The sequence below is a fragment of the Scyliorhinus canicula genome, chromosome 2, assembly GCF_902713615.1.
Source record: "Scyliorhinus canicula chromosome 2, sScyCan1.1, whole genome shotgun sequence".
In the NCBI taxonomy this organism is placed as follows: domain Eukaryota; kingdom Metazoa; phylum Chordata; class Chondrichthyes; order Carcharhiniformes; family Scyliorhinidae; genus Scyliorhinus; species Scyliorhinus canicula.
The window spans coordinates 111,247,424-111,272,261 of NC_052147.1; the positions used below are offsets into that span (position 1 = coordinate 111,247,424).

A 24,838-nucleotide genomic window follows, 5' to 3' on the forward strand; every position below is an offset into this window, starting at 1 on the left:
ACTTTGTTTTATAAAAAAACGTTATTTATTACTAACACTACACTAACGAATAACTAAAATGTCTAAAATGAATATAGTTGGAAATAAATGTCGAACACTAACTTACACTAAGATACTCCAAAATGTGACTGCTTTCAACTCCTAACACATTCTGATGGAACACATGGTTCATCCGGGTTCTGGGACTCACCCCACCTGCTAGTCGGATGCTATAACTACAACAGTAAATCATATAACATAATACACATTCAGATGATGGTGAACTACTCATATTATATACAGCTGATAGTCTACCTATTATCATACGGCCGAGGTGGAGATGGTTGACAGCTTCAAAATCTTAGGTGTACCAACAATCCGTCCTGGTCCACCCACGTCGATGCTACAACCAAGAAAGCACAGCAGCGCCTATACTTCCTCAGGAAACTGAAAAAATTCGGCATGCCCACATTGATTCTCATCAACTATTACAGATGCATTATAGAAAGCTTCCTATCTGGCTACATCACAACCTGGTATGGCAACTGCTCGGCCCAAGATCATAAAACACTACATTATGAATATAGCCCAGTCCATCATACAAACCTGCCTCCCATTCATTGACTCTATCTGCACTTTCCACTGCCTTGGGAACGCGGGCAGCATAATCAAAGACCCCTCCCACCTGGGTTATTTTCTCTTCCATTGGGCAGGAAATACAAAAGCCCAAAAACACACATTACAAGATTCAAAAACAACTTCTTCCCTGATGTTGCAAGACTCCTGAATTGCCCTCTTATGGACTGAACTGATCGTGTCGCGTCTTTTCGTCCGACGTCACTTCGTCCAACGACACTTTGTCCACATCTTTTGGTCCAACGTCTTTTTGTCCGCACGTCTTTTGGTTCAACGTCTTTTTGTCCAATTATCCAATTACAAATAAACTCCATATAAAACCATTTAATTGATAAAATGCAAGTACAATACAGCAAGTAAATTTAAAAGTTTACTTTGAGAATTTAATTGCTAAAATGCAAGTAATTGATAAAATGCAAGTAAAATACAGCAAAAGTTGAAAAATGCAGTTAAAAAATCTAAAAATGCAGTTAAAAAATCTAAAAGTTTACTAATTACTTAAAATTCCCAAAAGACATCACATCACTTAGAGAATACAGTTGGAAAATGTATTTTAAAATTCTTTAAAGTTACTTAAAATTGATGTAAATTGTATGCAACATTCCTCAAGAAATCAATTTTTGTTGTAGAATCATATTCAACGACCAATCTTTTGAGGCGTTCAGTTATTTTCTTATATCGCGTACATGAAGTCGACCGATCTCCCCGAAGAATTTGAGCCTTTTTGCCTATTATGAACCCTTCCTCTTCCTTCAGAGTTTTGATTAACCTCCAGATATTCAAATGAGCTCCACCCGCCGAACAATTTATGGCAGAATGAAACCCCTCAGCAGCATTATTTGTTCTCGGTAGATCTTGTAGAACACGCTGATTAACATTCCATACAGCTGTCGGGAATGTAGGTGTTTCTCTCCTTCGTCTGGCACCACGTCCTCTCACAATGCCCATGTAAGTCAAGTCGAAGTAAACGATGAATTCAGCAGGTATTTCTTCATCGTCTATCAAATCTTCATAAGCCTCTTCGACATCTTCAACGGGGAGGAAAACTAATGCTGAAAAACATCGAATTTTAAGACAGAATTCAGAGTCTGTATTGTATTTTTCTTTGAGGCCTAAATCGGTAATTTTTCAAAACACAGATTGGCTCAAATGAAACAAACATGCCACGACAGATGAATTAAGGAATGATGAATTAATTGTCTTGTGAACTGCAACTTCGAAATCTGCCATGATATCAATCGGATCTGCATTAGGTTGCATAATTTTCAATTGGTCAAAAAATAATTCGTATGTCTGCTTTCTTTTATTTGGCAGTAATGCAAAGACCCGTGGAAAACTGCTTCCTTTAACTTGTACATGAATGCAGAACAGTTGAAACCACTGTTGTGGCACAATCTTGAATGTTCCATCACATGCCCAATGACGATATGATGCTAAATCCTGAAGAGCACTTTCTGATGCGAATACTAGTAAGCGCTGTTGATCCTCGGCGCCCGAATCGTATCTCAGAAACTGTTCGCCATTGTCAAGTTTACAATATTTGTCAGGTATTTCAAAACCGTGTCTAGCCGCTGGATTAGCGGGAAATCCAGAATTTTTTTTGTCGGCACCTTTGAATAGTCCTTGAGACGACGGGCAACCTAGGTAGTTGAGAGCAGGTATTTTCTGATAGCTGCGTAAACTTGGCCGCTAGTATGCTACGCGAAGTTGCTGCTATGTTTTCCACTGCTTCATGCTTTATTTCTGCAACTGCTTTTCTAGCATTTAACGAATCAACATCAGCTGGATGAAGGTGCTCATTAGAAAAATAAATAATTTTCGGCTCATTGTTTTCCGTTACCGTGTGAATCCGCACTGAGCACAGCCTTCTTTTCTCACATCTCCAGTATTCTTTTCCTAGGTTTGGACTGCTTGAATGAAAATCGTAGATGTAGTTACTTTCATCAGCTACCTTCCTTTTGCTCTTCGTTGACACAATGAACTTTGCCATTTCGGGATGGGCGAATTAAGAAAGAACGATAATATCTATCCTTTAACGAGGCTCGTTAAAGGAAAGAGACCGGTAATAAAAATCCTTTATTACATATTATACCTTGCTATGTGCATTACAGAAGATTTCTATTTACAAAAAGTCAAGTTACAAAAAGTCTTTGACAAAAAAAATCATCCGACAAAAAGACGTTGGACAAAAAGACGTGGACGAAGTGTCGTTGGACGAAATGACGTCGGACGAAGACATAGCACCGAACTGATCTCTTCACTCATTTTCTCTACTGAGTAGTACTACACTCCATGGGCGCGATTCTCCGCCCCCCACGACGGGTCGGAGAATAGTGGGAGGGCCTTCCCGACATTTTTCCCGCTATTCTCCCCCCCCCCCCCCCCCCCCCCGCCCAACTCCCGACACGAATCACTGCCGCCGTTTTTTTACGGCCGGCAGCGATTCACAGCTGATAGATGGGTCGAAGTCCCAGCCCTTTACGCTGTTTTTACGAACGGCAAACAGACCTGGTCTGGCCGTTCGTAAAAACGGCGGGAACTCGCTTTTTATAACCATGGCACCGATTGGCACGGCAGTACCACGGCCGTGCCAAGGGTGCCATGGGCCCGCGATCGGTGGGCACCGATCGCGGGCAGCGGGGCCGATGCCCGCGCACTATTTCTCCTTCCGCCGCCCCGCAGTATCGATTCGCGGGGTGGCTGAGGGGCATCCCGGCCCGCGCAAATACGCGATGACGTCATCCGCGCATGCGTGGGTTGGAGTCTTCCAATCATATGACGCGTCAGCCGGCGCTAACTCCGGCAAGCGGGCTTAACGAAATTCGTTAAGCCCGTGATGCCGGAGCTTACGGCGTCGGGCTGCTAGCCCCGACCGGGGACCAGAATCGGTTCCCGGTCGGGAAGGGGCGCGCTGGCGTCAAACCCGCCCGGGTTTGACGCCAGCCTTACGATTTCTCCCGTTTTGGGAGAATCGCGCCCCATATGTTTCACCTGCTGCTTGTGTCAATGTATATCGTGCATTTATATGTCCTCTGGATTCTTTTCACGTATGGAATGACCTGTATGAACTGGATGCAGAACAATACTTTTCACTGTATCTCGGTACACGTGACAGTAAATCAAATTAATCATCCATAGTGCTTCTGCTGGAACTTCTATACCATTGCCTACAAGACTGATTCATCGCTAAGCTTATCTAATCAAGTGAAGTCAACACCACTGGAAAAGAGAATTCTACATCAGTTTTCAGCCCCTCAACTCGTGATTACGAATTTTTGATTTTGGATCGCATGTGAACCAATATTTACTTTTTCTGTGGCCTTTAAATTGTTAATCCTTTTTTTCTTCTATCTCTCTCTTTATTGTCTGAGTGTGGACATAATGTTGCGACCCTCCTCCCACGGATTGTGTGCAAATAAGCTAACCCTTTGAGTTCATCAGATCTCAAGTTTATTGTGGGGTTATTACTCGAGAATTGGATCACACAATAACCAAAGGGTAGGGAAGTACGCCACCACTTATAAAGAGGGAAACAAATCAAACACCTTTTTGTTTATGGACAGATGAGATGAGATAATAGTGTTATTTTAATTAATAACAATAGACTATATACTGGTATATACTATATACTGGTATTTTGAATCTTTAATAGTGCATACTGTTTAATTGGCATTTTTCAGGTTTATAGCGGAGACTGTATGTTTCTGTGTTTGCTACTTTTGTGATTTTTTAAAAATTAATTTTAAATAGATAAAAAGCCACAGGCTTTTGCCACTCTCAAATCTTTAGGTCCAAAATCTCAAGTACAAACCGGAATTTCAGATAATCCTGAAGCAAACCAAAAATGAAGATGGGTATGCAGAAAATTTCACATTTAATTAGAAAAATCATTTCTCCCTATTAAAATATTGTACAGAAAAGCATTATTAATTGGCAGGTAAAAATTACAACACTGTGTTGGAAGAGAATTACAAGTTTCTGCATATCTAAATTGAGTAAATTTATTCCCCAATTTTGGGAATATTGAATAGTTTCACAACTTGCTGTGATTCTCAAGATGCTTTCGTAGAAATGTCTGAATCTTTGGCCATAGGTCTATCTGGGCTAATGCATGTGGCTTCATTTTCCCTCCCCATGCCACCGGCTGTCCCACCAACCGATGAAAAGAGGCAGAGCAGAATGGAAAATATGATGGCTCCAGCAGATGTCCAGCCTCAGGGTAAGTGATAAATTCATAGTTCTCTTTGCCATTTTCTTCCAGTCTCTCAATAGCCTGCTGGGCATAGAATGGAGTTCTCCAATTCTTGTCATCCTCTCCGACCACAATCAGAAAATGTCCCTTAGCCTTTTCTATTGGGATAATGCAATCTTTATTAGTTTCATCCACTGGATTATTTGTCACCTCGGAGATATCAATCAACTTGGATTCTAGAAATTTGATTTTTTCTATGGAGATGCCCAGGCCAGGAAGAGTGATATCTTTGTAATGCAAGTTACCTAGTGTGTTTGCATTGCATCCACCGATACTAACCACTGCTGTCACGTGAGGCACAAATGTGGCCATCGACAGGACCAGATCTCCTCCCTTAGATATTCCTATTGCTCCAACTCCAGGACCTATAACCTTGAGAAAATGCATAAAAATGGAAAAATTCAACAACTGCTTCAAATAAATTAAGCAAAAGCAAATGTTTAGTTGTATCTAATATTTTCCTTCCTTGGATACAAAATGGAATGACAGGCTTGAGCTGGATAATTATTCCTTTGCCTATGCAACTAATCCTGAAGTCCAGCACAAAACTCTGCTTTAATCCGTTGACAAGGTGAATCTGGACTGCATTTACATAATAAGTGCTCGGCAGGTGTGAAATAAAATGGCATCACTCCGACATTACAAACTTTTTAGGAAAGCAAACAATATGTTCAACTTCCAAATTGATAAACAATTGCAAACATTTACCTCCTCACTATCGTCCTTATTTTCTCTGGATTTTTTGTAATTTTACTTCTATACGTTCTCAGTTATCACTTGTTTAAATCTACATTATTTAAAAATGTTTAAATCTTTCTCAATCACCTAGAGGGCGGCACATAGCACATTGGGTAGCACTGTTGCTTCACAGCTCCAGGGTCCCAGGTTCAATTCCCGGCCTGGGTCACTGTGTGGAGTCTGCATGTTCTCCCTGTGTCTGCATGAGTTTTCTACGGGTTCTCTGGTTTCCTCCCACAAGTCCGGAAAGACATGCTTGTTAGATGAATTGGATATTCTGAATTCTCCCTCTGTGTACCGGACACAGGTGCCGGAATATGGCGACTAGGGGCTTTTCACAGTTACTCATTGCAGTGTTAATGTAAGCCTACTTGTGACAGTAAAGATTATCATTCTTTGGAAATAAATTCAATTCTGTAAGCCTCGGTGTAGTTTTAAATTCTGCCTCCTCCTATGGACACTCTTCAGTACTTCAATATAAATTTGTTAAAAAGCTTCAGATTTGGAGTTTTACCAAATACATTAACCCAGTGTTCTTCAAACTCGGGGGCGCGACCCGCAGGTGGGTGTCGGGAGGGTCGCGGAGCTGTCCTTCGCGATGCTCCCGATCGCGCGAATCAGCCGCAGTAGCCGGCTTTTTATAACGCCGGCTGTAAGCGGCCTTCAAAACGGCTGCGAATATATTTTAAAATATCGGCCGCATTGCGCATAGCGCCCAATCATCGGTGCGCATGCGCAAAACTATATAGTTTTTAGCATGCGCACCAATGATCGGGCGCGCATGCGCAGTGCAGCTGCTTTTTTAAAAAAACGGTCGCAGCTTTTTGTTTTACATGTTCGGGGAGGGGTTTTATTCATTTATGTTATTCATTTAATTTTTATTTTTTCATTTATTTAATTTTTTTTTACAAGTTCGGGGCCTTTTATTTGATAACATTTTGAAGGAAAAAAATTCAGAACTTTGGACAGATGGAAACTCCATACTTTCCGACACCGGAAGGCTTCACCTTCATCCAACATGTTCCATTGGAGGAGCGTGTACGAGGGCAAAAGGGACCCAAAACCATTTCCTCCATTTTTGTCAGCAGCAAACAAGGTAAGAGAAAATGGTGGGTTGTGCAGGTCAGCCGGCATGGGTCGCGAAGGTTAGCTGGTGGGGGTCGTGAAGGTCGGCCGGCGCGGGTCGCGACGGTTGGCAAAAATGGGTCCCTGGAAAAAAAGTTTGAAGAACACTGCATTAACCCATACTTTTTAAAATTTGTTTATGGAATGTGGGGTTGTATAAAATCTCCTCTGAATCTCCTTTGCTTCAAGGAGAGCAGCCTCAGCTTCTCCAAAGTAACCTTGTAGCTAATATTCCCCCATCTCTGCCACTTCTTAAATATTTGTTCATGGGGTAGGCATTGCTGGCAAGGCCAACACTTATTGCCAATCCTAATTGCCCTTCAACAAGGTGCTGGTGAGTCAATACAATCTATGGGCTATAGGTACACCACTTTGCTGTTAGGAAAGGAATTCCAGGATTTTGATCCAGCGACAGTGAAGGAACTGCTTTATCTGTGTCAAGCCTCGAGAGTTCTACCAGGGAAGTGGAGAGTATTCCATTTCACCCCTGGCTTGTGCCTTATAAGTGGTGGACAGGCTTTGGGGAGTCAGGTGTCGAGTTACGTGCTGCAGGATTCTGAGCCTCTGTCTTGCCCTTGTAGCCACATTCTGGGAATTGGCTGAAGGTGTTTTTGTCGGTGTATATACAAGTTACCTTGTGTCTGAATGGGACATAGCTTTATGGACCCAGTTGATCTTGCTCTCTACTTTCTCATACATTCTCTTGTATCTGCTAAACACCTTACCTTTGGCTGCTGTCTCAAGAAGTTCACAGCTTCTTCAAAATATTCCAGATCAAGATTGATAAAGTCCTTTGGAAGGTCATCAAACCCAAAATATCCTAAAGCCAGCACCAAAAATCCATGGTTCGCCAAGAGACTAGCTCGATGTTCCACCAACCCACCAACTGACCCATATAGATCAATGATCCCTGGAAATGGGCCATCACCTGCAAAATTCAAAAATTATAATTGATTTTGTACCGCAAAGTGCCACGGAGAAAGGACCATTTGTTGACCAATTGAATATTCTTAGAGACTTCCGGTTGCGGCTATGCGGAGCTAAGCCACACAAAAGGTTGCTGCATAAGATAAAGATGCATGGCATTAAGGGTAAAGTAGTAGCATGGATAGAGGATTGGTTAATTAATAGAAAGCAAAGAGTTGGGATAAATGGGTGTTTCTCTGGTTGGCAATCAGTAGCTAGTGGTGTCCCTCAGGGATCCGTGTTGGGCCCACAATTGTTCACAATTTACATTGATGATTTGGAGTTGGGGACCAAGGGCAATGTGTCAAAGTTTGCAGATGACACTAAGATGAGTGGTAAAGCGAAAAGTGCAGAGGATACTGGAAGTCTGCAGAGGGATTTGGATAGGTTAAGTGAATGGGCTCGGGTCTGGCAGATGGAATACAATGTTGACAAATGTGAGGTTATCCATTTTGGTAGGAATAACAGCAAACGGGATTATTATTTAAACGATAAAATATTAAAGCATGCCGCTGTTCAGAGAGACTTGGGTGTGCTAGTGCATGAGTCACAGAAGGTTGGTTTACAAGTGCAACAGGTGATTAAGAAGGCAAATGGAATTTTGTCCTTCATTGCTAGAGGGATGGAGTTTAAGACTAGGGAGGTTATGTTGCAATTGTATAAGGTGTTAGTGCGGCCACACCTGGAGTATTGTGTTCAGTTTTGGTCTCCTTACTTGAGAAAGGACGTACTGGCGCTGGAGTGTGTGCAGAGGAGATTCACTAGGTTAATCCCAGAGCTGAAGGGGTTGGATTATGAGGAGAGGTTGAGTAGACTGGGACTGTACTCGTTGGAATTTAGAAGGATGAGGGGGGATCTTATAGAAACATTTAAAATTATGAAGGGAATAGATAGGATAGATGCGGGCAGGTTGTTTCCACTGGCGGGTGACAGCAGAACTAGGGGGCATAGCCTCAAAATAAGGGGAAGTAGATTTAGGACTGAGTTTAGGAGGAACTGCTTCACCCAAAGGGTTGTGAATCTATGGAATTCCTTGCCCAGTGAAGCAGTTGAGGCTCCTTCATTACATGTTTTTAAGGTAAAGATAGATAGTTTTTTGAAGAATAAAGGGATTAAGGGTTATGGTGTTCGGGCCGGAAAGTGGAGCTGAGTCCACAAAAGATCAGCCATGATCTAATTGAATGGCGGAGCAGGCTCGAGGGGCCAGATGGCCTACTCCTGCTCCTAGTTCTTATGTTCTTATGTTTGGCAGCTCCCGCTATTTAGGGACTTTTGGGCCGTTTCGAGGGCCCCAAACGGCGCTATTTTAACGCATCCCGGTGGGGAAAGGTGCCTGGAGGAACTTGCCTCACACTATATGGTGGTCACCCGGAGTGGGACGAAGAAAGAAGCTGCAGCAGCTCCCCAAAAAAAACGGGGGAAGGAAAACAAAATGGCGGCCGGTGCAACACCCGAGGGCTGGTGGAAGTGGGCGCAGGAGCAGCAAGCCTCTCTCCTGCGTTGTTTTGCGGAGCTGAAGGCCGAGCTGCTGGACTCCATGAATGCAACTACAAACAAGCTGCTTGGGACCCAGGCGGCCCAGGAGGTGTCTATTCGGGAGTTGCAGCAGCAGGCCGTTGAAAGGGAGGAGGAGGCCGTGGTCCTCGTGGGGAAAGTGGAGTTGCACGAGGCACTTCATAAAAAGTGGCAGCACCGCTTGGAGGTGCTGGACGTTCGCACGAGGCGAAAGAATCTGAGGATCCTGGGCCTGGCGGAGGGGTCGGATCTCCCGGCGTATGTGACCACGATGCTGAGCTCGTTGATGGGAGTGGGGTCCTTCCATTTGCCCCTGGAGCTTGAGGGAGCTCACAGAGTGATGGCCAGGAGGCCCAGGGCAAATGAGCCCCCGAGGGCGGTGCTGGTGCGGTTCCATCGATTCAGTGACCGGGAGTGTGTGCTGGGCTGGGCCAAGAAAGAGAGGAGCAGTAAATGGGAGAATTCGGTAGTGAGGATCTATCAGGACTGGAGTGCGGAGGTGGCTAAGCGGCGGGCCGGGTTCAACCGGACAAAGGGGGTGCTTCATGCCAAGCAGGTCAGGTTTGGAATGTTGCAGCCTGCGCGCCTGTGGGTGACATACAAGGACGGGCACCATTACTTCGAGTCCCCGGAGGAGGCGTGGGCCTTTGTACAGGCGGAGAAGCTGGACTCGAACTAGGGTCTGGGGACATAATTTGGCAGTCGTTGTTTCCGCTGTTGCTGTTTTGTTTCAACTTTTTTAACTTCGACATGTGTTTTATGTATGCTGGTTTTCTGTTTGCTCTGTTTACGGGTGGGTTTGTTTGTTGGGTATGGTTGTGGGTTAGGTGGGGAATGTTGGGGGTTTGTGTTTTAAATGTTCTTTTCTGTACGGGGCTGGGGATTGAGGTGAAACTGGATTTTGGGGAACTGCGTCAGAAGGGTGGGGTGTGGCAGTGTGAAAGCGCGGGCTTTCCTCTGGTTTCCCGTGCTGCGGGGCAGGGGGTGGAGCTTGCGGTGGGGGCGGGGCCTCTACTGGTCTTCTTTCCCGCGGCTGAAGCAGTGCCAAGGAGGTGTGGCAAGAGGGGGATGACCCCATGCCGGGAGGGGATAGGTTTTGGCGGGAGCTGCCGGGGTCAGCAGAAGTCAACTGACTCACGGAAGTACCATGGAGGGTGCGTCGCAGCTAGGAGGGGTCCTAGCCTTTTGGGGGGGGGGGGGGGGGGGGGGGGGGGTGGTGGTACCGGGTTGCTGCTGGAATGACGAGGAAGGAACCGGTGGGGAAGAGCAGAGGCATTATCGCCATGGGGAACGGGTTGGGCGGGGTGTGCTGGCCTGGGGCGAACATCTGATAAGCTATGGCTAGTCGGCAGGGGGGGGGGGGTTGGGTTGCCCTCTGATCCGGCTGATTACCTGGAACGTGAGGGGGCTGAACGGGCTGGTTAAGAGAACCAGGGTATTTTCCCATCTGAGGGGGTTGAAGGCGGACGTGGCTATGCTCCAGAAGACCCACTTGAAGGTGGCGGACCAGGTTCATCTGAGGAAGGGGTGGGTGGGGCAGGTTTATCACTCAGGATTGGACGCGAAGAACCGGGGGGTGGCGATTCTGGTGGAGAAGAGGGTGGCGTTTGAGCTGAGGTGGTGTCGGACAAGGAGGGCAGATATATCATGGTGAAGGGTAGGCTGCAGGGAGAGAAGGTGGTGCTGGTGAACGTATATGCCCCGAATTGGGATGATGCTGGCTTCATGAGGCGATTGTTGGGCCGCATCCCGGGCCTGGAGGCAGGGGGCCTGATCATGGGGGGAGATTTTAACACAGTGCTGGATCCCACACTGGACCGGTCCAGTTCAAGGACGGGCAGGAGACCGGCGGCGGCCAAAGTGCTGAGGGGATACATGGACCAGATGGGAGGGGTGGATCCCTGGAGGTTTGGGAGACCGAGAGCGCAGGAGTATTCCTTTTTCTCTCATGTCCATAGGGTTTATTCCCGGATAGACTTTTTTGTCCTGAGCAGGGGATTGATTCCGAGGGTGCAGGATGCCGAGTACTCGGCCATAGCGATTTTGGACCATGCCCCGCACTGGGTTGATCTGGAGATGGGAGAGGCGTGGGACCAGCGCCCGCTCTGGCGCCTGGATGTGGGGATGTTGGCGGAGGAGGTGGTGTGTAAGAGGGTTCGTACAAGCATTGAGGGGTATCTGGATACCAATGATATGGGGGAGGTCCGGGTGGGGATGGTCTGGGAGGCTCTGAAAGCAGTGATCCGGGGGGAGCTGATCTCCATCCGGGCCCACAGCGAAAGGGGGGAGAGGAAGGAACTGGTGGGAGAGCTCCTGGATGTGGACAGGAGATATGCGGAGGCACCGGAGGAAGGGTTGCTGGGAAAACGGCGCAGTTTGCAGGCCAAATTTGACTTGTTGACCACCAGAAAGGCGGAGACACAGTGGAGGAGGGCACAGGGCGCGGTATATGGGTATGGAGAGAAGGCGAACAGGATGTTGGCGCATCAGCTCCGTAGGCGAGATGCGGCTAGGGAAATTGGTGGAGTGAAGGATGGGGGTGGAAATGTAGTGCAGAAGGGGACAGAAGTAAATGGGGTCTTTAGGGACTTTTACGAGGAACTGTACCGGTCGGAACCTCTGAGGGGGAGAGAGAGCTTCATGAACAGGCTATGTTTCCCAAGTGTTCAAGAGAGGCTGGTAGAGGGGCTGGGGGCGCCGATAGAGCTGGAGGAGCTAGTCAGGGGGATCGGACAAATGCAGTCAGGTAAGGCCCCGGGGCCGGACGGGTTCCCGGCGGAATTTTACAAAAAGTATGCGGACCTGGTGGGTCCCCTGCTGGTGCGAACCTTCGCGGGCACTGATCTCTTTGATCCTAAAGCGGGATAAGGACCCCTTGCAGTGTGGATCATACAGGCCTATCTCGCTCCTTAACGTAGACGCTAAGTTGCTGGTGAAGATCCTGGCTACCAGGATAGAGGATTGTGTGCCAGAGGTGATTCACGAAGATCAGACAGGATTTGTCAAGGGGCGGCAGCTCAACACGAATGTGCGGAGACTGCTCAATGTTATCATGATGGCGGCAGTGGAGGGGGAGGCGGAGATAGTGGTGGCGCTGGACGCAGAGAAAGCGTTTGATAGAGTTGAGTGGGGGTACCTGTGGGAGGTGCTGGAGAGGTTTGGATTTGGGGAGGGATTCATCAAATGGGTGAGGCTGCTTTACGCGGCTCTGATGGCGAGTGTAGTCACAAATGGAAGGAGATCGGAGTACTTTAGGCTCTATCGTGGGACCAGGCAGGGGTACCCCCTGTCCCCCCTGCTCTTTGCACTGGCGATTGAACCGCTGGCTATGGCGTTGAGGGAGTCAGGGAGATGGAGGGGTCTGGTGTGGGGTGGGGAGAAGCACCGGGTATCGCTGTATGTGGACGACCTGCTGTTATATGTGGCGGACCCAGAGGGGGGAATGCCGGGGGTGATGGAGCTGTTAGCGGATTTTGGGGGCTTTTTGGGCTATAAGCTAAATTTAGGAAAGAGCGAGGTATTTGTAGTGGACCCGGGAGATCAAGAGGAGGGAATTGGGAGGCTCCCTCTCAGGAGGGCAGTGAAGAGTTTCAGGTACCTGGCAGGTGGCCAGGAGTTGGGGGACTCTCCATAAGCTTACCTTCACCAGACTAGTGGAGCAGATGGAGGAGGAATTTAAAAGGTGGGACATGGTGCCGCTGTCGTTGGCGGGCAGAGTGCAATCCGTCAAAATGACGGTTCTCCCGAGGTTCTTGTTCCTCTTCCAGTGCTTGCCCATCTTTATCCCTAGGGCCTTTTTAAAAAGGGTAACCAGCAGCATCATGGGATTTGTTTGGGCCCATGGCACCCCGAGGGTGAAGAGGGTCTTCTTGGAGCGGGGTAGAGATGGGGGGGGGGGGGGGGGGGGGGGGCTGACGTTGCCCAATCTCTCGGGGTACTACTGGGCGGCCAACGTGTCGATGGTGCGCAAGTGGGTGATGGAGGGGGAGGGGGCAGCATGGAAACGGATGGAGAGAGCGTCCTGTGGGGATACAAGCCTGGGGGCCCTGGTAATGGCGCCGTGGCCACTCCCTCCCACGAGGTATACCACGAGTCCGGTGGTGGCGGCTACCCTCAAGATTTGGGGGCAGTGGAGGCGACATAGGGGAGAAGTGGGGGGCTTGATGGAGACTCCGTTAAGGGGGAACCATAGGTTCGTCCCAGGGAACATTGATGGGGGATTTCAGGGTTGGCACAAAGCGGGCATCAGACAGCTGAGGGACCTGTTTATTGATGGGAGGTTTGCGAGCCTGGGGGAGTTGGAGGAGAAATTTGGACTCCCCCGGGAAACATGTTCAGGTATCTGCAGGTAAAGGCATTTGCTAGACGGCAGGTGGAGGGATTCCCTTCGCTTCCCGCGAGGGGGGTGAGTGACAGGGTGCTTTCGGGGGTCTGGGTCGGAGAGGGGAAGATATCTGATATCTACAAGCTTATGCAGGAGGTGGAAGAGGCGTCAGTAGAGGAGCTGAAAACAAAGTGGGAGGGGGAACTGGGGGAACAGATTGAAGACGGGACATGGGCTGATGCCCTGGAGAGGGTTAATTCTTCCTCCTCGTGTGCGCGGCTTAGCCTCATCCAATTCAAGGTGCTGCACCGGGCCCACATGACTGGGACGAGGATGAGTAGGTTCTTTGGGGGTGAAGATAGGTGTGTCAGGTGCTCAGGGAGTCCAGCGAACCATGCCCATATGTTCTGGGCATGCCCGGCACTGGAGAAGTTCTGGAAGGGGGTGGCGAGGACGGTGTCAAGGGTGGTGGGATCCAGGGTCAAGCCAGGTTGGGGACTCGCGATCTTTGGGGTTGGGGTAGAGCCGGGAGTGCAGGAGGCGAAAGAGGCCGGTGTTCTGGCCTTTGCGTCCCTCGTAGCCCGGCGAAGGATTTTGCTACAATGGAAGGATGCAAGGCCCCCAAGCGTGGAGACCTGGATCAATGACATGGCGGGTTTTATTAAGCTAGTGGAGGTCAAATTCGCCCTGAGAGGATCGGTGCAAGGGTTCTTTAAGCGGTGGCAACCTTTCCTCGACTTTCTGGCTCAACGATAGGGTACTGGGACAGTAGCAGCAGCAACCCGGGGGGGTGGGGGACGATGACTATGTTTGTTTATTTTATTTAAATTTGATTTATTTAATTTTAATTTATGGTTAAGTTCTCTTGTTGGGGTGGGGGGAGGGGGTGGGATACATGTGTTGTTAAGGTTTGGGGGGAGTGGCGGGTGTTATGGGGCAGTTTGTTGCATATTACTACTTGTTATATTTTTATATTTTCTGTAAAAAATTATTTTAAAAAAAATAGAATATTCTTAGAAAATTATTCAAAGCCAAGGAAGGATAAAATATAACTTGTTTTTAAAAAAAAGTAGCTTAATATGGGAAACATTCCATGGCATTTCACAGGATGCTAATAAGATAAAACTTGACTTTGAACCAAAGGAGTTGTTCAAATGTGATTGAACGTTTAGTCATAGCTTTTAAGGGGTGTCTTCAAAGGAGAGTTGACAAGGTTCAGGGAGGAAATTTGAGAGCTTGTGCCTAGACAGTTGAAGGCATGATTGGTGAGTGAACTATGTGGGGAGTTAGACATGGCAGCACAATGGTTAGCACCAGGGTCCTTGGTTCGATTCCCTGTTTGGGTCACTGTCTGTGTGGAATTTGCACTTTCTCCCCGTGTCTGCGTGGGTTTCAGCCCGGTGTTCCGGTTTCCTCCCACAGTCCAAGGATGTGCAGGCTAGGTGGATTGGCCCTGCTAAATTGCCCTTAGTGTCCAAAAAGTTCAGGTGGGGTTACAGGGATAGGGTTGAGGTGTGGGCTTAAGTGGGGTTAGGGCAGCACGGTGGCGCAGTGGGTAGCACTGCTGCCTTACGGTGCCGAGGTCCCAGGTTCGATCCCAGCTCTGGGTCACTGTCCGTGTGGAGTTTTCACATTCTCCCTGTGTTCGCATGGGTTTTGCCCCAGAACCCAAAGATGTGCAGGGTAGGTGGAACGAAAGAGAAAATGCTGGAAAATCTCAATAGGTCTGGCAGCATCTGTAGAGAGAGAAAAGAGCTAACGTTTCGAGTCCGATGACTCTTTGTCAAAGCTAACAGAGAAAGTGGGAAATATTTATACTGTGGAGCGAGAATGAAAGATGAGTCATAGCCACAGAAACCCAGGGAAACCAGGTGCTAATGGCCACAGAAACCAAGGGGAAAGAGTGCTAATGGCAGTCCCCAGAGAGGACAAAAGATGTGAAAGGTCAAACAGCAGGGAAACTAACATCAGAGGATGCTACCCACTGCTCTTAAAAGGCTCTTTTAAGGGTGTCCTTATATCCCTTGTACTGGCTATCTTGACATTGTTTTCCGAGATAGTTACCCATTGAAGACCTGCTTGGGCATTCTGTAGTCAGCCATGGAGGCGGCATGGTAGCACAATGGTCAGCACTGTTGCTTCACAGTGCCAGGGACCCAGGTTCGATTCCTGGCTTGGGTCACTGTCTGTGCAGAGTCTACATGTTCTCTCCATATCTGAGTGGATTTCTTCTGGGTGCTCTGGTGCACCCCTCCCCCTATAAAGGCAAGTAAAATAGCCCGATAGGAGTTAAATTTAATGGTCCTGGACAGGATCGTGGAGTGGACTGTAGGCAGAGCCTGCTTTCTGGATGCATACAGGAATACCATCAGTTGTGGCATTCCTAAGGAACACATTACCAGGTATGAGAATATTTTATATAGTATTGAGATTTTCCAGAGGGTGTGCTGTTGTGACACCTCCAGACTGCACTCTATGCAAGTTGACTGATGAGAACTTCCACCCTTAGGCTGTTTGGGTTACTGTAAAAATCCAGAAAGAAGTGACACTTTGTTGAAGGAGGTGTAATTGGGTTTCTAAACCGTGCACAAAGTTCATTATTAACTGGTAAACAGTCTCACTCCCCTTAAGAAGTTCATTTTATTTTTGTGGGAGGTCAAATTTCTGCACAATATGCAAAAATGATTTTTTTAGTAAAATTTATTTCAGATTTAAATCTAACAATTTATTCTGCAATCTGAAGGGATTCAATGCTTTTAACTTCTTGGTTTGAGGTGAGTGAGTATTTTGATGTGATTTGTTGCCTACCTTGTTTGCTGGCATCACTACTGCTGAACAATAAGATAGCCCTTTGATGTAGCACATCTAAATTGCCCTCAGTGATTTCAAGATTTTGTGGCAACTTTCTTTGAAGTTGTTGACCAGACCCACTTAAAAAATAGTTATTTTGTGAAAAGTATCCCTAATGGTCTTTGATGGTAAGCTATGCTTTGAATCAATAGTCATACGGTGCAGCTACACCCAGAAATGGTGGGGGAGGAGGTGCAGGGATCATCCAAGATCTTAACCCAGAGACAGTAAAGGGACAGCAATATATGGGAATCATGATGATGTAACTTGGAAGGGAACTTGTAGGTGGTGGTTTTCCCTTGCGCTTCTTGCCTTTGTTCTTCTAGGTAATAGAGGTAACGGATTTTGAAGGTGATGTTGAAGCATCTGGATGAGTTGCTCTTGTAAATAGTACACTGCTGCTATGTGCGCTGGTGGTTAAGGTACCACTCACGCAGGCTGCTTTGATCTGGATAGTGTGAAGCTTTCAGAGTGTTGTTGGAGTTGCACTCGTCCAGGCAAGTTTAGAGTATTCTATAACACTTGTGGCTTGTACGAGGTGGCAACACGGTGGTGCAGTGGTTAGCACAGCGACCTCACAGCGCCGAGGTCCCAGGTTCGATCCCGGCTCTGGGTCACTGTCCGTGTGGAGTTTGCACATTCTCCCCGTGTCTGCGTGGGTTTCGCCCCCACAAACCAAAGATGTGCAGGGTAGGTGGATTGGCCACACTAAATTGCCCCTTAATTGGAAAAATGAATTGCATACTTTAAATTTATAAAACAAAAACACTTGTGGCTGGTAGATTGTGGGCAGGCTTTGGAGAATCAGGAGGTGAGTTACTTGCTGCAGTTTCTAATCAATGGAAACATCCAGGATGTTGATGGTGGAGGATTCATCAATGTTGAATATCAGAAAATATGCTTACATTCATTGTTGTTGGGAGATTTAGTGGCACTTTTGTGGTGCAAATGCCACTTGCCATTTATCAGCACAAGCTGTCCAAGTGCAAGATCTGACCTTGTTGGGGGAAACATCATGGGAATCGGCTGACGATAGTTGAGCCTAGAATATTACTCTGCAGAACTCCTGGGTGATATCCTGGGGCTGATTTTTGTCCTCCAAAATCCATAACCATTTTACATTGTGCTAGATGTGACTGATACATTGGAGAGTCTCCCACTGATCCAGATTCCTTAATGTCAAGGGCAGTTACTCTTACCTCACTTGTGGAATTCATCTTTCTGAGCATGTTTGGACCAAGGCTATCAATGAGGTGGGATCCAAATGGAGCATCAGTGAGCAGGTTATTGTTATGCAGGTGGTGCTTGAAAGCACTATCAACAAGACTTTCCATCACTTTCTTGAAGTTTTAGAACAGACCGATGAGGGAGTAATTGACCAGATTGGATCGGTCCTGTTTTTGTGCAGAGGACATAGCTGTACAATTTTCCACATTGTCGGATAGATGCCAGTCTTGTAGTTGTATTAGCCAGGGCTGCAATGAGTTCTGGAACAAGAATCTTCAACAATACAGCCAGGATGGCAGGGGCCATGGTCTTTCCTGTTCATTGTGCTCACATGAACCAAGAAGAATTAGCTGAAGACTGGCATCTATGATGCTGGGGACCGTAGCAAGATAACAGGAGGCAGAGATGGATGCTCCACAAGGAACTCGTGACTCAAGATGGGTGCAAATGCTTCAGCCTTTTTTTTGTACTGGAATATTGAGCTACTGACAGAATTAGGTTGGGAGCTGATTTGTTGATTGTGGAATCCTTTAAGCCTCAAACATGCTACTTCTACTGTTTAGCTTTCAGTTTGAAAACAATTTGATGGGAAAACTGCTGGTTTCTGGTAAAACTTGGATGAACGCGTAGTGTTCTGTAGTAATCTTGTTTTTCAGGATAGAACTATCAGGTTGAACAAAACCATAGACACAGATTTTACAGTGCAGGAGGCCATTCAGCCAATTGTGGCTGCACCAGCCCTTGCAAAGAGCACCCCACCTAAGGCCACATCTCCACCCAATCCCCAGTAACCTCACCCAACCTTTTTGGAAACTAAGGCCAATTTTAGCGTGACCAATCCACCTAACCTGCACATCTTTGGACTGTGGGAGGAAACCAGAGCACCCGGAGGAAATCCACGTAGACACCGGAAGAACGTGCAGACTCCGCTCAGCCATAGTTGTAAAATTTTCCACATTGTCGGGTATAGTATTCAGAGATGAAACTTGTTTGAAATGAAGCAACAGGCCTTGAAAATTAAAGAAATTTGATAAGATACTATCAACTTGTGGGGAGGGGTGGTAAACACAGTGAGCACGATCTTCCGGCCTTGTTACACTCGCACTTAAGCGTAACGAGGCGGAGGCAGCCAACTGCTTACCTCGTCCCATGGCCCTCGATGCTCCTGGCAGGCATCCTGTGGGAGGCTCTGGGGCAGGAGGGCCCAGGCTCACTTGTTGAAGGCACAAGCACAGCCGTGCCACCCTGTCATGTGTGCTGACCCCGCGACGCGGCCTCATCAGAGGGGTGGAACTCGGGAAGGCTGGTGCCACCATCACCCCGTGTCTGGGTTGGCAAGCAACACCCCAGTCCGTGCCCATAGGGCACTGGGGTTCACCTTGGGACGGAGGGGCAGCTGGATCGAGCGCTGGCTGCCCCTGTATCAACTGGCTCTGCCAGCCCTGGCAGTTCCCATGGTCTGCATCATCATGTCGATATCCTCGGTGATGGGGCCATGCTCTACAGCGCCTCGGCAATGCCTACATGCGACTGGGACAAATTCCGCAGTGTCTTGGCCATTCCCATCTGACAGCAGGGCATGTCCCGCAGAATCTCAAACAAGGTCGGTCTGGTACTGGGTCACATACCCCAGCGAGGCAGGGATTCTGTTGGGACCCTCAGCCATGGCCGTCACCGACTGTGCAACGCCATGGACACCTTCACTCATGGTGTCAACGTCGTGTACCAGGCTACCCACTGCGTTCGCAACGCTAACAAGTGTTGGCCTCGGTGCCATTCATTGTCAGCACCATCTCCTGCATCTGTAGTCTCTGGGACTCCTCTAAGCGGCTACGGATCTGCTGGAATGTCGCTAAAATCTCCCTGTGAATGTCCCAGCTGCTCCCAAACATCTCCATCAGCTCTAGGTAACCCTGTTCCAGAGGCTCAGATCAGGCTGGCAACCAGCTGGGTCCAGGGATCCAGTAGACCTCCAACTGTTATCTTGCCTGGGGCTTCCTGCCTCCACCAGATGCGCATCAGCAGCAGTGTGATGCTCACCAGATTGTACCCCAGAAGCCTGTCCAGTAACAGTTCCCACCAAGGTGTGTGTAACTGCGCTGGTGGAGTGTAGGGATAACAGCTGTGCCGTGACTATAACAGGTTCATCCTCGGAGCTCTCCTCCGAGGTGTTCTCCTCAGAGTCAGGAGAGGGTGCCGCCCGGGATGGGTCCGTGCCGTCGGCTGCTGGACCTGCGGGAGAATGGACATGTGGTTAGTGGGAGGGAGGGTCAGTCAGTAAGGCAATTACTACTCACGTTTGACAGGACCTCCAGGTGGAGCCTGGTGGTTCCTCACCTCTGCGGCATCTGCCAGCCTCTGCGTTGGTGACCACCCTGTCCTCGGCCACACCGGTCATCTCAATGGCCTGCTCCTCAAAGGAGGCAAGGATTCTCAAGTCCGGCACCCCTGGTCTTGCACCAACGATTATGGGAGAGCTTTTCCTGAGGAGATACCGAGTGGGCATCGTTAGCCACATGTGTGGTTCACAGTTTGGCGGGGGGGGTTGAAGGGAGGGTTGGGGTGGAGGGATTGTTAAACGGGTGAGTGGAGGGAGTGCTGAAGAGGGCAGGGGATTGAGGGAGGGTTGGGGGTGACCTGGGGGGGGGGGGGGGGGGGGGAGAAGAGGGTGGGGATGCTCCCTTTGGTGGGGGAGGGGGGGGGTACTATTGGTGTACTCACTAGTGGAGCCCGGTGTAGGTCGTTGACCTTCTTCCAACACTGCAGGCTAGTCCTCCTGGTCACACTGCCCGTGCTGAGTGCTGCTACCGTCACCTCATCCCAGGAAGCAGTGGCTCACCCTCTGGAAAATCGGCGGAACAGGGCATCCCTCCTGGCCTCCACTGCACCCTGGAGCCTCCCCAGGTCAGCATTCCCGAATCATGGGGCTGGTCTCCTTGACGCCATTGTTGCGTGCTGGCTTGGGTTGGCTGAGCAAGTGCAGCTTGACCTTGTTAGCAGGGCTGGCGAGCACGGTCCCGGCGATTCAGCTGGCGAGCTGGCATTTGGGATGAAAAGCCAGTGAGGGCTCATTGTGTGGACCAATTAACGTTGAATTGTGTTGCCGATTTCATTGGCCGAGAGCCGGGAAATTCGCAGCAATTCCCGCTTGCTAGAACACTTGGAAATTTTTCCAGAAGTTCCGTTCGGGAGAATGTTAAATAAACCCAATTTCCAACTGATGAAATCTTACTAAAGGAAGTTTAATGACGATTGACAGTTACGTGGGCTTTCTCAGACAAATAGCTGTTTTCTCCTAAAAACAAGCATTCATTTCTGAGAGTGTTCCTTCTCAAATGGTGAATGATTCCCTGACAATGAGGGTAGTTTTTTGTCTCTACAACGATGATATTATGGACATATGCCTCTGCAGCAGGTAGGCTAATGAATAAAAGTAGATAAAGGAAAAATGATCCCATTGGTGGAAGGATTGGGAAACAGAGGGTGCAGATTTAAGGTTATTGGCAGAAAAAGCAAAGGTGACATGAAAATAACGGGCTTACATGGCACATAATTACAATTTGCATTTACTGAGTGATTGAGGGAAGGAGATTCAATCATGACTTGAAAAGAATAAATTTGTGTTTGGTACCTTGAGCAATGTATATATATATATATATATATATATATATATATATACATATATATATAGAATTCGGGGAGAGACTGTGAGGTTCTTGAGCAAATTGTCGTAGGGGTGACAAGGATTTGGAGGAGTTGGCAGGCTTAAAAGTGGACTAGGTCTGGATGATTGGTGTCTCAGGATGCTGTGGGAAACGAGGGAGTAGATTGCAGGGGCTCGGATCCAAATTTTTAATTCCTCTCTGTCCTCAGGGGAGGTGCGAGAGGACTGGAGAACAGCAAACGTGGTCCCACTATTTAAGAAAGGTTTTAGGTATAAGCCAGGGAACTACAAACCAGTGAATCTCATGTCAGTGGTAGGGAAACTATTGGAGAAAATTCAGAAGGAGAGAATCTATTTCCACTTAGAGAGGCAAGCATTGATCAGGAATAGTCAGCATGGCTTTGTCAGAGGGAGGTCATGCCGAACAAATTTGATTGAATTTTTTGAGCACGTGACCAGGTGTGTAGGTGAGGGTAGTGCAGTTGATGTAGTTTACATGGATTTCAGCACAGTCTTTGACAAAGTCCCACATGGGAGACTTATAAAGAAGGCAAATGTACATGGGATACAAAGGAACTTGATAAGGCGAATTCAAGAATTCAAAATTGGCTTAGCTGTAGGAGACAGAGGGTGATGACAGATGGCTGCTTTAATGACTGGAAGCCAGTGTCCTGTGGAGTACCACAGAATTCTGTACTGTGTCCCCTATTGTTGGTCATTTATATGAAGACATAGATAACTATGTGGGGGTAGGATCAGTAAGTTTGATGATGACGCCGGGTGATTAACATTGAGGTTGAGTGTCTTGGGTTACAGGAAGATATAGATGGGATAGTCAAATGGGCAGAAAAGTAGCAGATGGAATTTAACTCTGAAAAGTGAGAGTGATAAGTATTCAATGAATGGACTGATACTGGGAAGTTCTGAGGATCAAAGGGACCTTGGTGTGTTTGTCCATAGATCTCTGAAGGCAGAAGGACAGGTTTATAAGATGATGAAAAGGGCATATGGGACACCCGCTTTTATCAATCGAGGCATAGATTACAAAAGCAGGAAGGTCATGTTGGAGTTGTATAGAACTTTGGTGAGGCCACAGCTGGAGTAATGTGTGCAATCTGGTTATAGGAAGGATGTGATTGCACTGGAGGGTGAACAGAGGCGATTCACCAGGATGTTGCCTGGGATGGAACATTTAAGTTATAAAAAGAGGTTGTTGTTGTTTGGGTTGTTCAAGGTGAGGGGCAGGAGGTTGAGTGGGTTTTGATGAAAATCTTTTTACTCACAGTGGAGAGGGTGTGGAATGCACTGCCTGGGAGGACAGTGGAGGCGGATTGTCTCATATCCTTTAAAAAGTACCTGGTTTAGCACTTGGCATGTCATAACATTCAAGGATATGGGCCAAATGCTGGCAAATGGGATTAGGTAGGCAGGTCAGGTGTTTTTCATGAGTCGGTGCAGACTCAATGAGCTGAAGGACCTCTTCTGCACTGTATCATTTTGTGATAGGGAAAGGGGGAGGGAACTGGAATAGAAACAGAATATTCTGGAAATTTAGCAGGTCAAGCAGCACCCGCGGAGAGAAACAGAGTAAACATTTCAGGGCGATGACCCTTCAGCGAATAGTGGGGGAATGGGACAACATGAAATGCTCATGCAGAGAGCTAGCATGGGCTCGATTAGACATATGGCTCTTATAACTATCCTATGAACACAGGTTCAAGCACTAAACTCCCTTAGAAATTGGAAGTCACGCTCATTTATTTCTTCAACCACAGAACAAACAGAACAATCAAGACCAAAAGAGAAATGTCAACAATTTGTGTTGACAAACAACTCAACCTACTTGTCATTCTGGATGAAAGCAAGCACAAATACACAAAAAAAAAATCAATGCAAACGAATATGGGCAGCACAGTAGCAAGCACAGTTGCTTCACAGTGTCAGGGTCAAAGGTTTGATTCCCAACTTGGGTCACTGTCTGTGCGAAGTCTGCATGATCTCCCTGTGTCTGCGTGGGTTTCCTCCTGGTGCTCCGGTTTCATCCCACAAATCCTGAAAGACTTGCTGTTCGGTGAATTGGAGATTCAGAATTCTCCCTGGTGTACCCAAAAAGGTGCCAGAAATGTGGCGACTAGGGGATTTTCACAGTAACCTTATTACAGTGTTAATGCAGCCTACTTATTACAATAACAATTATTATTAATAACTTGTGCAAGAAGACAAATTGCTACAGCTACTGCCTTACCAGGTGGGATAAAGAGGGTTCCTCGGACCCTGCCGTCTCTGACTGGGATCCTGCTCACCCCTTTCTTCATGAACCAACGTTGGTTGGTAGAAGTGGCCAGGGGCTGTTGTGGGAGCTGCTCCAGGCTCCAGTGTCCATCAAAGACCTCGATGTGGAGAGGGAGTGGAGCGGAGGCCACGTCCTTCTTGACGAGGCGAGTGAAAGGAGTGTGGGGGCTGAGCGACCAGAGGAGCCCCATGGGCTGTGTGCCGGTGTAGTGGCCGCCCAGGGCCGGGGAGTGAGCCAGGTCTAGGTGGCCGTGTGCGTCCGCCTGGTATAAGGCGGAGGAGCGGAAGAGCTGCTCCTTCTCGTCGCGGAGCCAAGCCTTCATAGTGACCTGCTGGAGCGGGGCGAGGCCGCTCACCCGCACTCGGAGCGGTTCATCGAAGAGGGAGTCGGGGCTGGGCTTCAGCTGGACACTCACGGCCATGGCGGCTCGCTGAGGCAGGGGGAGGGGGCGGCGCAGGAGGGAACGGCTGCCAGACACCCGGAGCAGAACCGCCGACAGCATCGAGCCCGACAACATGGGCGCTCCCCACTGCGCATGCTCCGAGCTCTTGGCAAACACTCCTGGGAAATGCAGCTTCACGTTCCCCCAGGACCAAATCACAGAATCTAACCTGATCTTCACCCAGAAACCAAATCACAGAATTTAACCTGACCTTCACCCAGAACCAAATCATAGAATCCAACCTGATCTTCACCAGAAACCAAATCACAGAATCTAACCTGATCTTCACCCAGAAACAAAATCACAGAATCTAACCTGACTTTCACCCAGAAACCAAATCACAGAATCTAACCTGATCTTCAACCAGAGACCAAATCACAGAATCTAACCTGATCTTCACCCAGAAACCAAATCACAGAATCTAACCTGATCTTCACCCAGAAACCAAATTACAGAATCGTACCAGATCTTCACCCAGAAACCAATCACAGAATCTAACATGATCATCACCCAGATACCAAATCACAGAATCTAACCTGATCTTCACCCAGAAACCAAATTACAGAATCGTACCAGATCTTCACCCAGAAACCAATCACAGAATCTAACATGATCATCACCCAGATACCAAATCACAGAATCTAACCTGATCTTCACCCAGAAACCAAATTACAGAATCGTACCAGATCTTCACCCAGAAACCAAATCACAGAATCTAACCTGATCTTCAACCAGAACCAAATCTCAGAATCTAACTTGATCTTCACCCAGATACCAAATCACAGAATCTAACCTGATCTTCACCCAGAAACCAAATTACAGAATCG

The 24,838-nt window shown here is 47.8% G+C and overlaps 1 protein-coding gene across 2 annotated transcripts; it reads right to left on the bottom strand.

Moving 5' to 3' along the window:
• Positions 1 to 4,472: 4,472 nt before the first annotated feature.
• Positions 4,473 to 24,112, bottom strand: LOC119957165 (acyl-coenzyme A thioesterase 1-like). 2 transcript variants are annotated; one of them, XM_038784954.1, is made up of 3 exons: positions 23,522 to 24,112; positions 7,456 to 7,658; positions 4,473 to 5,239 (listed from the first exon to the last, which is right to left on the bottom strand). In XM_038784954.1, the coding sequence occupies exons 1-3, from the start codon at positions 24,084 to 24,086 to the stop codon at positions 4,649 to 4,651; spliced, it is 1,359 nt and encodes a 452-aa protein (XP_038640882.1). In that variant the 5' UTR covers positions 24,087 to 24,112; the 3' UTR covers positions 4,473 to 4,648. The 2 variants fall into 2 exon arrangements, with proteins under 2 accessions (XP_038640882.1, XP_038640890.1); XM_038784962.1 differs by lacking the exon at positions 23,522 to 24,112 and adding an exon at positions 15,600 to 16,162.
• Positions 24,113 to 24,838: the final 726 nt, after the last annotated feature.

What these genes read in the sequence shown, in the direction of transcription:
- LOC119957165 (XM_038784954.1), bottom strand. Translation starts at nt 24,086, where the DNA reads ATGTTGTCGGGCTCGATGCTGTCGGCGGTTCTGCTCCGGGTGTCTGGC. An exon ending in AACCCTCTTTATCCCACCTG is followed by an intron (nt 7,659 to 23,521) that starts GTAAGGCAGTAG and finishes TGAATTTTGCAG; the next exon opens with GTGATGGCCCATTTCCAGGG. An exon ending in TCTTGAGACAGCAGCCAAAG is followed by an intron (nt 5,240 to 7,455) that starts GTAAGGTGTTTA and finishes CATTTTCTCAAG; the next exon opens with GTTATAGGTCCTGGAGTTGG.